This window comes from Chiloscyllium plagiosum, chromosome 12 (assembly GCF_004010195.1).
Source record: "Chiloscyllium plagiosum isolate BGI_BamShark_2017 chromosome 12, ASM401019v2, whole genome shotgun sequence".
Lineage (NCBI taxonomy): Eukaryota > Metazoa > Chordata > Chondrichthyes > Orectolobiformes > Hemiscylliidae > Chiloscyllium > Chiloscyllium plagiosum.
This window is the reverse complement of record NC_057721.1, coordinates 1699150-1711961: the sequence shown is the minus strand read 5'-3', so window position 1 is coordinate 1711961 and position 12812 is coordinate 1699150. Positions and strand designations below refer to the sequence as shown.

Below are 12812 nucleotides of genomic sequence, written 5' to 3'. Positions count from 1 at the left end.
CCCAAAACTCTGAACGCCTCCCTCCTACACCATCTCTCATGCCACACATTCATCCTGCCTATTCTTTCATCTCTACCCTGACTAGCATGGGGCACTGGTAACAATCCTGAGATTACTACCTCTGAATCTGACTTTTTAGGTTGGCTTTGAACTCCCTAAATTCTGGTTGGAGGACCTCATCCCATTTTGCACCTCTATCATTGGTGTCTATATGTATCACGACAACTGCCTGTTCACCCTCCCCCTTCAGAATGTTCGGCAATTGATCTGAGACATCTCTGACTGTGCACCTGGGAGGCATAATACCATTTTCAGTCTCATTTTCGACCATGGAACTGCCTATCTACTCCCCTTACAATTGAATCCCCTATGACTATAGCCCTTCCACTCTTTTTCCTGCCCTTCTGTACAGCATGGTTCCATGAACCTGGCTACTGCTGCCTTCCCCTGGTGAGCAATCTCCCCCAACAGTATTCAAAACGGTAGACCTGTTTTGGAGTGAGATGACTGCAGGGGACACATGCATTGCCTTCCTGCTCTTTCTCTGCCTTTTGGTCACCCATTCCCTTTCTCCCTCGGCAATCCTAATGTGTGGTGTGACCAATTCACTAAACATTGCTATCTACGACCCCCTCAGCATCATGTATGTTCCAAAGTGAGTCCATTCCGCAGCTCCAGTGCTGTCATGAGGTCTAACAAGAGCTGTGTACACTTCCTACACATGAAGGAGCCAGGGACATCAGCTTTGTCCCACATTGAGCAAGAGGAACATAACATGGGTCTGAGATCTTCTGCCATTTTTAAACTTAAGCTTTATCTAAGTTGAGACTAAAGTTACGATAAAGGAAGGAAAAGTTTTTTTTAATCAACTTACCTTAACAAAATCTTTACCTTATTCACACGCCATAGAGTCCTTTTTTTTGGTTAGAGGAAGAGGGCGGATGGGAGACACTACATGGATAGTGTCTCAGGTTCAGCTGCTGCCCGAATATATCAGCTTTTTGAAAAATTGTTTACCTTCCCGGCAGTTCCCTGGTTCTTGTTCTCTCCACCTTCGCTGCAATTAAAATGGAGGCCGCAGACTCCCAAAGGAAGCTTTTTAAACAGTTTGTTTACCATCCCAGCAACCCTGGTCAGCCTTCGCTGCAATTAAACAGGGACAGACATTGCTGGTGGTGCAACCCCGATGTGCACGTGTCCCAGAATTGCACAATATGCATTGCAACAGAATAGGTGATGCTATAATGTTGTATGCAGGAACCTCGATTATCTGAACGAGATGGGCGGGCACTTTTTCAATCGGATAATTGATTATTCGGTTAATTGATTCAATGCTTCTCCTCTGGGGCTCGGAGTTTTCTGAAATTTCTTTTTCCTCGCTCTGCCTGCCTTGCCCCCTCTCTCTGTGTCAGGGTTTGTTTCTGAGCAGACACCCAATTGTGTGTAAGGGACCTGCAGCATTGCTGAAGCCTCCCACCATCTCCAACCTCCCCCACCCCAGTTCAATGGGATTGACACAGCAAGCACTTCCGTTCAGGAGCCGAGGCAGCAGCATATTGTGCGTGAGCCCCCGTTTTCCCCCCCACCCACCCATCTGTCCCATCCCCAACCCCGTCCAACACTGCCCCCTGGCCATTCCACTGCTCCCCCCCCACCCCACCCCGTGCGGCCCCACCTCTGTCAGCCTCCATGAGCTCCCCCACCCTGTCTCCAGGGCAGCCGGGCTGGACACCAACAGTAAGACTGCTGTTGCCTTTGGGGGGTGAGTGTCAAAATAGCGAGCGCAACCACACACACACGCACGCAGCCACACACGCAACTTTTTACTGCAACTTTTTGACAAGTCCCACCTGTGCCCTGTACAGGACAATATTGGAGAGATTATGTGGAGAAGTGGGGTTAGGATAGACCCCTGTGGAGAACTCCAGGGAAAGTGTGGGGAGAGGGCGGGAGGTCAGTCCTTTGGAGACGGTGCCTGGGCTCTCATTTGTGTTCAGGACTGTTCTTGGCCGCATTTTAATGAGCCGAGATAGTTTTTAATCATTGTACACAAAAGACTCCATCAATGTTGAAACAGCTCTTTGATGTAATGTTTCTATCGGGACCTTGAGATCATCTTCGGATAATCGAGATTCCTCTTTAACTGGTGTTTGATCCACACAAGCTTCCAGACTACTTATCACCATATTCCTCTCCTTATTCCTCATCTGACTTTCTCTTAAATCCAACTATGCCATGCAGATGTAACTGTCTCATTCTTTGTGAAGTGTTTTACTTGGCCTGCGTAATTTGATCCTCTTCCTTTCCTGTGTCCCAAGTCCTGGGGTGGTACTCCAAACTTGCAAGCCCTGTTTGCGGAGCCACTGGATAAATGAAAGATCCTACAATTTAGAAGAATATTGTTACTAGGATGTTACATTGAAAGGGAGTATCTGGAGGCAAAATAAGTGAGTTGTCATTTCAGGGCAGCAACTTTTTTAAATGAGGAAGAGTTTTATATCTGAGACTGTCATATTGAAGGTAAATAGTGTGAGGCCTTAAATGTTCTGTTCAGTGTCCATGACCAAAGCCTCTTGGAAACAGTGTACAAATGACGATCTTGTTAGTGAGAAAGAGTTTGAACATCTCTATATGCGGTGGCTCCCTGGTATCATTCTTTTCTGTCAGGAGGCCCTGGGTCTAACTCCCTCCCCAGCGTGTGGTAAACTTGCAGAAGGGCCGTCTTTCAAAAGAGACATTAAACTGAAGTCTTGTCTGCCTCTCGGATGCTAGTAAAGGATCCCAATTCAAAGTGCAGGGAGGTTCTTCCTGATATCCTGGCCCAATAATATTTTTTGATCAACACCTAAGAACAGAGGGATCATTAACACGTTGCTGTTTGTTGGACCTTGCTGTGCACCAAGTGTCTATTGTTTCTTCTACTACAAGGATATCTACTGTTGAAGTACATCATCAACTGTACAATGTTTTGTGATTGTGAAAGATTCAATACAAATTCAAGTTTCTTTCCTGAGCCTTGAGAATAGGTAAATGGTGAAAACTGCTTAGAGTAACTTGGTGAGCAGGATTTCTTTAAATAGTAGTTAGGAGAAAGAAAGGACTTCAGATGCTGGAGAGTCAGAGTTGATAAAGCATGGCACTGGAAAAAGCACAGCTGGTCAGGCAGCATCTGAGGATCATGTGTTCTGATGAAAAGTTATGCCCGAAACATTGACTCTCTTGATACTGTCTGACCTGCTGTGCTTTTTTTTCAGTGACATGTTTTATCAACTTTCAGTAGTAGTTAGCCTTGAGCACAGTTTGAAACAAAATCATCATTGCAAAACAGAGATGCAGGCTATAGATACTAACTAATAGACAAGGTCAGGATTGATGTCAGAAAGCACACTATAGTTCCCTTTTTTTTGGAACCATGTTACAAGCAGGACAGTAATAAATCTTTGATTTTATTAAAGGGGTCTTAGTTACCAGTGTGAGGAAGAAATTAAAGGATTTTTTCATAGACTTAATAGGCTTCTGGTGAAACTGAACTTGCTACCTGTGTGCAGCAAGTCAAAGTATTTTGGTATTTGCTAGATAAACTACAATGATTACCAAAGTTGGGTGTAGTTTGTGTACATCTGACTTGCTGCACACAGGGGGCTAGTATTTTGATGTCTGGGCCTTAAGCCTTGAATTCTGTTCCAGAACATCTTTAGCTCTCAGTTCCTTTCTATATGATGCTCCTTCCGATCTAACCTTTTTAAGCTTTGATACTCTTTTAATGATCTTATGTGGCCTGTTAACGGGAGTTAACAGTCCTGTTACGATATTTTATTACAGTTGAACGTGTACAAATGCAAGTTTTTATTTTTGACCATTATTTTAAGGGATGTGTTGCTGCCTAATATTTGTTTCCATCCCCAATCATAAGACCATAGGACCACAATCCCCCTGAACTGAGTGGCTTGCTGGTCTTTTCAGGACCATTGGAAGTCAATCACATTGTAGTGAAGTCCAGAATCATATGTAGGCCTGACCCGATGAGGATGGACAATACTCTTTAATGAAAGGGAAATGAAGTCTGAGGGTGCATGTAAGTTGTAAACCATTTTACTTAACTTAGAAGTTAAAATGCCTCCAAATGTGGTCTTCAAGAACAATGAGCATAGGGTTATTTCAAAGGAGTCATGATTATTAACATGCATTGAGGTTTTTTTGAAGAATGTGGTTAAATAGAAGAAGTCAATGCAGTTGATCTGAATACAGTTTCAGAAGGTAGATGGTGGTGAAGAAGGCATTTGCCTTCATTGGTCTGAGCACTAAGTATAGGAATTGGGACAATATGTTGTGGTTATACAGGACATTGGTGAGGCCACCTTTGGAGTACTGTGTATAATTATGGTCACCCTGCTACACTGTAGAATATTATTAAATTGGAAAGGGTGCAGAAAGATTTAGAAGGATGTTACCAGGACCGGAAGGTTTGAGTTATCAGAAGAAATTGGGACTTTTTTCCCTGGATCGTCGAAGGTTGAGGGCAACCTAATAGAGGTTTGTAAAATCATGAGGGCCAAAGATAAGGTAAATAGCAAAGGTGTTTTTCCTAGGGCAGGGGAATTCAAAATTAGAGGGCATAGGTTTAAGTTGAGAGGGGAAATATTTAAAAGAGACCTGAGGAGCAACATTTTCACGTGGAAGGTAGTTCATATGTGGAATGAACTGCCAGAGGAAATGGTAGATGTAGATACAGTTACAACATTTATAATATGTTGTGGTTATACAGGACATTGGTGAGGCCACTTTTGGAGTACTGTGTATAATTATGGTCACCCTGCTACACTGTAGAATATTATTAAATTGGAAAGGGTGCAGAAAGATTTAGGAGGATTTTACCAGGACCGGAGGGTTTGAGTTATCAGGAGAAATTGGGACTTTTTTCCCTGGATCTTCGAAGGTTGAGGACAGGTACGTGAATAAGAAAGGCTTTGAGGGATATGGGCCAAATGCAGGCAAATGCGACTAGTTTAGTTTGGCAACATGATCGGCATGGACTAGTTGGACCTAAGGGTCTGTTAATCTGCTGTATGACTCGATGAATCTAAAGAAAAGGGGCATTAGCAAACCAAATTGGTCTTTACCAAAATTGATGTTTACTGAAACTACTTTCAATGCATGGTTTTATTAATTGATTTTAAATTTTATCAGCTGCTGTGATGGGATTTGAAACCCACTGCCAGAGCATTAGCTAGCATTAATTATGATTACTAGTCCATTGGAGTTACATCATGCCACAATCTTCTCCCATGTTGTAAGACACAGATTTCCAATTTTGAGATGGGGCAGTAGTGGCAGTGGGGATGCCAATCTTGGGTGCTAAATGAAGATATTAGGTAGCTACAAGGATGTGAAAGTAGGGAATCCCTCGAACATATTACAGGTTTGGTGATGACTATAGATTTGTATTCATATTTTGTGCGAAGATTTGTAGCTCGGGTGCTCGTTGTTGTGGTTCTATTCGGTGAGCTGGGAATTTGTGTTGCAGACGTTTCATCCCCTGACTTGGTGACATCCTCCGTGCTTGGGAGCCTCCTGTGAAGCGCTTCTGTGATGTTTCCTCCGGCATTTATAGTGATTTGTACCTGCCGCTTCCGGTTGTCAGTTCTAGCTGTCCGCTGGGTCCAGGTCGAATGTGCTTATTGATTGAATCTGTGGATGAGTGCCATGCCTCTAGGAATTCCCTGGCTGTTCTCTGTTTGGCTTGTCCTATATTTGGGACAACACTACTATTATAGGACAAGACAGGAGGCTCCCAAGCACTGAGGATGTCACCTAGACAGGGGACGAAACGTCTGCAACACAAATTCCCAGCTCGGCGAACAGAACCACAACATAGATTTGTATTGTTGGTTATCTTGAAACCAAATTCGAAAAAACAAAATATCTGCAAGCTAAGTGGAATAGAAGGAGAAATAAGAGGTTAACATACTTCTCTTGGTACTATTTAAATGTGATAATTGTTAAAATCTGAGAACAGAGAGTTATGGAGCTGTTGTCAGTTTTTCCCCATCTCAATGTGTTAAGCTAGCTACCACAAGTCATTCCTCAAGCATGTAAATTGGAATATGAACCCAGTGCTGTACTTTTATAAGAGAATAATTGAGGAGTTTTAGATCAAATATTCATGTTTGTGGTTCTTTTCTAGGAACTTGCTCGGTATGAAGAAATGGAAAATGATGTGATGTTGACTGAGAAAGGTAAATCAAATATACTTGCAACAATTTCCTCATAGAATCATTCAAGGTGTGGTGAACATGCTGGTAATTTGTTTTGTAGATCTGCTTGAAGATGGTTTTGGGGAGCATCCATTTTATCACTGCTTTCTTGCAGAAGTGCCAGCAGAAGATGCAACTCCTGAAGGTAGGCTTTGTTTTGTTTAGCTATTGACATGACTTGGCAGTTTTCGTTTTTGTTAATCTGTTTTAAATTCGGTGTTTAGTTGCATATCTGTTTGCAGATGTCCACAAAGGAAGTATGATTTTATATAACCCTACTGTGGCATACATATTAACAAAAGGGCTATCAGAAAATTTGTTTTAGTTCAATATTGACGTGTCTATATACTCATGTTGGCTTTAGGAGAGGTTGTGATGATTGTCATTCCAGCATTGATTGCAACAGGGTTCACCAGTCCTGCATATCAAACCAGCACTCATCTTGCTGAGTGAAATGTTGTTTATTTCCTGATTAACAAGAACTCTTCTTCCTTTTTCAGAGATGCAGACAAAGAATGAATATTTTTAATGTATTAAACCCATATTGTTTGGTTAAGTAGTTGAGAGGCTACTAATATGAAAATATTTTTTCAACTGGTGTGGGGTGTCTTGGTAATTATACTAATTCTTATAAATATGTGGAGGCTTTTCATAGTGGTCTTCCAAGTCAACATTTGAATCCAGTTTCTGCACATATTTTGAATGCAATGTTTGAACAGAATGTGCAAGTCACACGCTGAATTAACAAAATTGAATTTAATAGTATGAATGCAGAGAAACAACATCTCAATCTATTTTAAGACTAATCTGAAAGCAACTTTATGCAGCAGCAGAAGATTCACATCCAAGTCTGAGTTTGCTGTGTAGGCGCATTAGTGTTCTTGTAATCAAGTGAAGTGGTCCAAAAGTTGAGCTAGATTAATTGATTCGGAGATGCCGGTGTTGGACTGGGGTGTACAAAGTTAAAAATCACACAACACCAGGTTATAGTCCAACAGGTTTAATTGGAAGTACACTAGCTTTTGGAGCGACGCTCCTTCATCTGACAATCACCTGATGAAGGAGCATCGCTCCGAAAGCCAGTGTGCTTCCAGTTAAACCTGTTGGACTATAACCTGGTGTTGTGTGATTTTTAACTAGATTAATTGAGTTTACTTAATTATGAAATTTACCTTTTTTATTGTTTAAACATCCACTTCTTATTTTTAATCATGTTGAACAAACTCTTTTTTTTAAACTTTATCCCCAATCTTCAGGTTACAGTCTATAGCTTTGCCATGTACATGGATCTAGGTATGTACATAGGTAGGCAGGCTGGTATCTGAAAGATCTATTAAACATTAAGTGGTCTTGATAAGGAGGTAAGGCTCAGAGGGATATGCTACTTGTAATTTTCTTTTAAAGAGGACAGAGCATGGTTGATCAGAACTGTTGCATGCACTCTCATTTCAGAAATCTCTTTAAATTGTTCGCAGGGCTCAATAAGACATTCCACCTCCTCCTGAAAACAAGGCAAAGTGATTAACTTTACAGTTTTACCAGAAATTGAAGATGGTAATTGGCAAAACAAGGATGGATTTGGGGTGGACACATGGTACCCTTCTGATCTGCTGTGTAGAATCAAACGTTTGTTAACTTGCCATTTCAAGTATGTACTTAATGAGTAGTTTAGCTAACTTCTGATTTTAGTGGCACAGTATTTATTGAATCTTGTTGGCATGTACGTGTCTGATCTATTTTTACAGGTTTCAAGCTGTCATTCCAGGAGATAGTCACCATAAAACGTTCACTTAGCTGTAAAATCTTTATTTTTGACCATTTAAATTCAGCGGTTTCTAAGCGTAGATTAAAATATATAAAATAGTATAATGGCTACATCACTAGTTATTAATAGCAAGGCATGAACTAATAATAGAGGGCAGAAGTGCAACCCATACCAAAGCATTTTGAGAAACTGAATATGATTCATGCATGTAAAATAAAACTTGGATATTGAATATCCAAACTCAGTTTAAAAAAAATGAATCTTTTTGTTAGTAATTTAGAAAAAAATAACAAATAATTCACTAATCCTTTTTTTAACCAAAGAGGCCTGTCATCCTTGGCTGCTCTCACCGTTGTGACACCAGTTCAGAACAAAGTGGTCTATTTTAGTTACCTTTTTTAGGGCATCTCGGATCATTCAAATCTTGGGTCATCCAGGGATGGACAATGACTCTTGGCGTTGACAGCAACATTACATTCCACAAATAATGTTTTAAAAGTTCTGAGGTTGAGATCTCATAAATGGGGTAGTTCTGACCAATGTATGTCCCTCCAGCAGAAATAGACAATCTGATCATTGGCCTCATTGGTTGTGTGACTTTGCTGTGAGCACACTTGCTTGTAATACCTACATAACATTGTCTTTACTCAAAGGCCATGAAATGCTTGGAATGCCCTGAGGTTGGGAAAGGTGCTTAAAATGATCATGAAATCACTTCATGGTGTCACTGCTGTCTTTTTTTTCGAAGTGATTCAGTCCTACAACACCCATCCCACTCACCCCAAACTGCATTCTGGTATTAGCGCACCCACCACCCCAGCTTTTTACACTTTTGACAGCCGTACATTGAACTTCTAAGTCCACACTCCAGATTTGCCTCCTACATTTCTCAAGGGCAGCACTCGTAGTTATTTGTGAATCAGAAGCTAGCGCTCTCAGTCTGACTCAAGACTTGAGGCATGTGATCTAGACTGACACTTCAGTGCAGTATTGAGGGAGGTGTTGGTCGGTAATAGATTCCATCTCTTGGATGAAATATTAAATTGAGCCCTGTCTTGTCCTTTTCAAGTGAATGTGAAAGAGCCTGTTGCACGAAACGATGAAGAAAACCCCTGATGAAATTTTATCAGGGCAGCAACATTATTGAAGTGGGTTATGAGTTGCTTATCAAGTTTACTGTGGCTATTGATCTATTCAAAAAGGCTGCAATATTTCCTATGTTGCAATGGTGACTAACTTCAATTCATTGTTTCACAGCCAATGTGGCACATCCTGAGCTCATGAAAGGCAATGTCACAATGCAAATTTATTAGTTTCCTTAAAAACTGCATATACTTAACTGAGTGCATACAAATGTGGACTCTACATAACGTTTTGGGGATGCATCTTTCATTCCTTAAAACTGTTGTATCTGATATCCTTTTTTAGGATACAGTATTGTGGGATATGCTATGTACTACAACACATATGATGCTTGGACTGGAAAATCACTATATCTTGAAGATTTCTATGTAATGGAAGAATTTCGAGGTAAAGTAAAACTTTCTGTTTTGGAAAGAAGACTTGCTAAGTGATGCAAATGCCTATTTGCAAAAGGGGGACCCAGGTTTAATTGTCTGTATCATTAAAACTAATTTTAGCTAATGCAAGAATATCTTGCATTTGTTATTGCATATTTATCATGTGAACACATCGGAAAGACTGCAGGAAATTCATGAGAATGGTTCTGGGGATGAGGAACTTCATTTACAAAGATAGAAGTCAGGACTGTTCTCCCTAGATAGGAGAAGGCTGAGAGGAGATTTGATAGAAGTTATCAAAATAATGAGGGGTCTGAATAGAGTAGATAGGGAGAAACTATTTCCACTTGTGAAAGGATCAAGAATGAGAGGGCACAGACTTAATGCAACTAGCCAAAGAAATACATGAGAATTGAGAAAAAATATTCCATTCCAGAAGTAGCTAAGGCCTGGAATACACTGCCTGAGAAGGTGGCAGAGGCAGATTCAATTGAGGCATTCAAAAGGAAATTGGGCACTAAGGTGAAAAGAGAATGAGCAGAGCTACAAGAAAAATGACACTGAACTGCTCATTCAAAGACCTGGTGCAGGCATTTGCCAATGCCCTCCTCTGAGAGCAATTCTATGATTCTTTTAATGTTAAAAATACAGATTAGATACCTCTAACGTTTCTGTGTTGTAGATTTTAAGACCTCAGTAGGGAATGTATGGTGCTCTGCTCTGCTTGACAATGAGTCAGAGGCCATGAGTACATATTCTGGACTAATGCTTCATTACAATGCTGACCAAGTGTTAATTCACTGGAGATGTTGGTTCAGTTGTTGAATGAAGGTCCTCTCTCTGCCTGCTGAGGTGGAAGTTGAAAACAATTCCATGACACTTTGAAAACCCTGCCTAATATCACCAAAATGTATTAACTGGTTTTTGGTCAACTTGTTCTTTGAGCAAAGCTGCATAGTAACAAAGGCTACAGTTTTAAAAAAATTTGTTCATGGGATGTTGGTATCAGTGGCTAAGTAAGCATTTATTGCCCATCCCTATTTGCCCTTGAAGGTGTTAAGGAGGGAATTCTAGGAATTTGACCCAATGATATTTGAGGGAACAAATAGAGTTCCAGGTCAGGATGGTGAGTAGTGTGAAGGGGAACTTGTAGGTGCAGGTGTTCCCATGTATCTGCTGATCACACATTAGACAATGTCTTCTATCACTTTACTGATGGTCAAGTGTAGACTAATGGGGTGGTAATTGACAAGTAGATTAACTCTTGTTTTTTTTTTGTTGGCACAACATATCTGGGCAATTTCTAAATTGTTCAGTAGATGCCAGTGTTGTAGTTTTACTGGAACAGGTTATCTAGGAGTATGGCAACTTCTAGTGCACAAGTTGTCAGTACTATTGCCAGCATGTTATCAAGGACCAAAGCATTTGCGATATCCAGCACCTTCAGCCACTTCGTGGTATCCTGTGAGGTGAATTGAATTAATTGAAGCCTGGCATCTGTGATGCTGGGAGAAAATGAGGACTGCAGATGCTGGAGTTGAAAAGTGTGGTCCTGGAAAACCACATCAGCAGGTCAAACAGCATCCAAGGAGTAGGAGAGTTGATGCTTTGGGCATAAGCCCTTCATTAGGAATTACATCTGTGATGCTGGGGACCTCAGGAGTGACCAAGGTCACTCATTCACTCAGAACTTCTTACTAAAGGTTAATCCAGACACTTCAACTTCATCTTTTTTGTGCTTGATTTCCCCAGCATTGGGGATGGGGATATTTGTAGAGCTTCCCCATCCAGTCCATTATTTAACCGCAGCGCTTAGATCTGATCTGTTAGAACATAGAACAATACAGCACAGAACAGGCCCTTCGGCCCACAATGTTGTGCCGAACATTTGTCCTAGCTTAAGCACCCATCTATGTACCTATCCAATTGCTGCTTAAAGGTTGCCAATGATTCTGACTCTGCCACTCCCACAGGCAGCACATTCCATGCCCCCACCACTCTCTGGGTAAAGAACCTACCCCTGACATCCCCCCTATACCTTCCACCCTTCACCTTAAATTTATGTCCCCTTGTAACACTCTGTTGTACCCGGGGAATTCAATCCCTCTGCTAATGAACGCTAATACACCATAGGCCTTCTTACAAGCTCTATCCACCTGTTGGTGGTGGGTCACTTAGCTTTTCCTATCAAGTGCATGCAAGCAGTCATAGAGTCATTGGAAACAGACTGTTTGGTGTAACTCATTCATGCTGACCAGATGTCTTAAATTAATCTAGTCCCATTTGTCCACTTGGCTCATATCCCTCTAAACCCTACCTAATCATACCTGTTTGTAGTTTCAAACCCAACTTAATGGTGACCAAAAAATACATAATTGACTGATTGTAAATGCCTTCAGGTTGTCCTAGGATATGTTTCAGTGCAATATAAATGTTTGCATTGATAATTGAACTCAGTGTCACAACACAGCCAGGTGAAGTGTGCAGCTTGAACCTAACTATGTATATTTACAAGCTGTGACTTACAAATATGCACATTACTCATGTTTGTTTGGAGATGCACCAAAGCCTCTTATAAAAACACAGATGGGGGGCATCTTGTGGCATGGTGGCACTTTTGGAACAAGAGATCTGGGTTCAAGTTCCACCTGCCCCAGAGCATCTCTGAACAGGTTGGTTTAAAAAAAATCTATAAGCACATGTAAGTCCCCAGTTATGGACCACCAAGCGGACATGTGAACATCCAAATGATACTCAATTAACAGTGAACACTTTTTTTAACCAGTTTATGGGGTGGGCACGGTGGCTAAATATAGGATGGGGGAATGGGTCTGGGTGAGTTACTGTTTGAAGGGTCTGTGTGGATTTGTTGAGCTGAAGGGCCTGTTTTCATAATGTAGGGAATCAAATCTAAGCATGCCTCCAGTCAAGCACTAGTCTATTATTCTCTGGCATATTTCCAAAGGAACTGTGGAGAATAAACAAAACTGATAAGGTCCTAGGGAGTGTTGCTGAACAAAGAGACCTTAGAATGCAGGTTATTAGCTCCTTGAAAGTGGAGTCGCAGGTAGATAGGATAGTGAAGAAGGCATTTGGTATGCTTTCCTTTCTTGGTCAGAGTATTGAATACAGGAGTTGGGAGGTCATGTTGCGGCTATACAGGACATTGGTTAGGCCACTGTTAGAATATTGCGTGCAATTCTGGTCTCCTTCCTATCGGAAAGATGTTGTGAAACTTGAAAGGGTTCAGAAAAGATTTACAAGGATGTTGCC

The 12812-nt window shown here is 41.2% G+C and overlaps 1 protein-coding gene across 2 annotated transcripts in view; it reads left to right on the top strand.

Annotated features, from left to right (window-relative positions):
- LOC122554888 (diamine acetyltransferase 1-like) overlaps positions 1–12812 on the top strand; it is a 66946-nt gene that overhangs the window by 44328 nt on the left and 9806 nt on the right. For both annotated transcript variants that reach the window (XM_043700261.1, XM_043700260.1), the window contains 3 exons: positions 6185–6236; positions 6316–6399; positions 9448–9549. In XM_043700261.1, the coding sequence (XP_043556196.1) occupies positions 6206–6236; positions 6316–6399; positions 9448–9549 (217 nt within the window). In that variant the 5' untranslated portion in view covers positions 6185–6205. The remainder of the gene's footprint in view (positions 1–6184; positions 6237–6315; positions 6400–9447; positions 9550–12812) is intronic.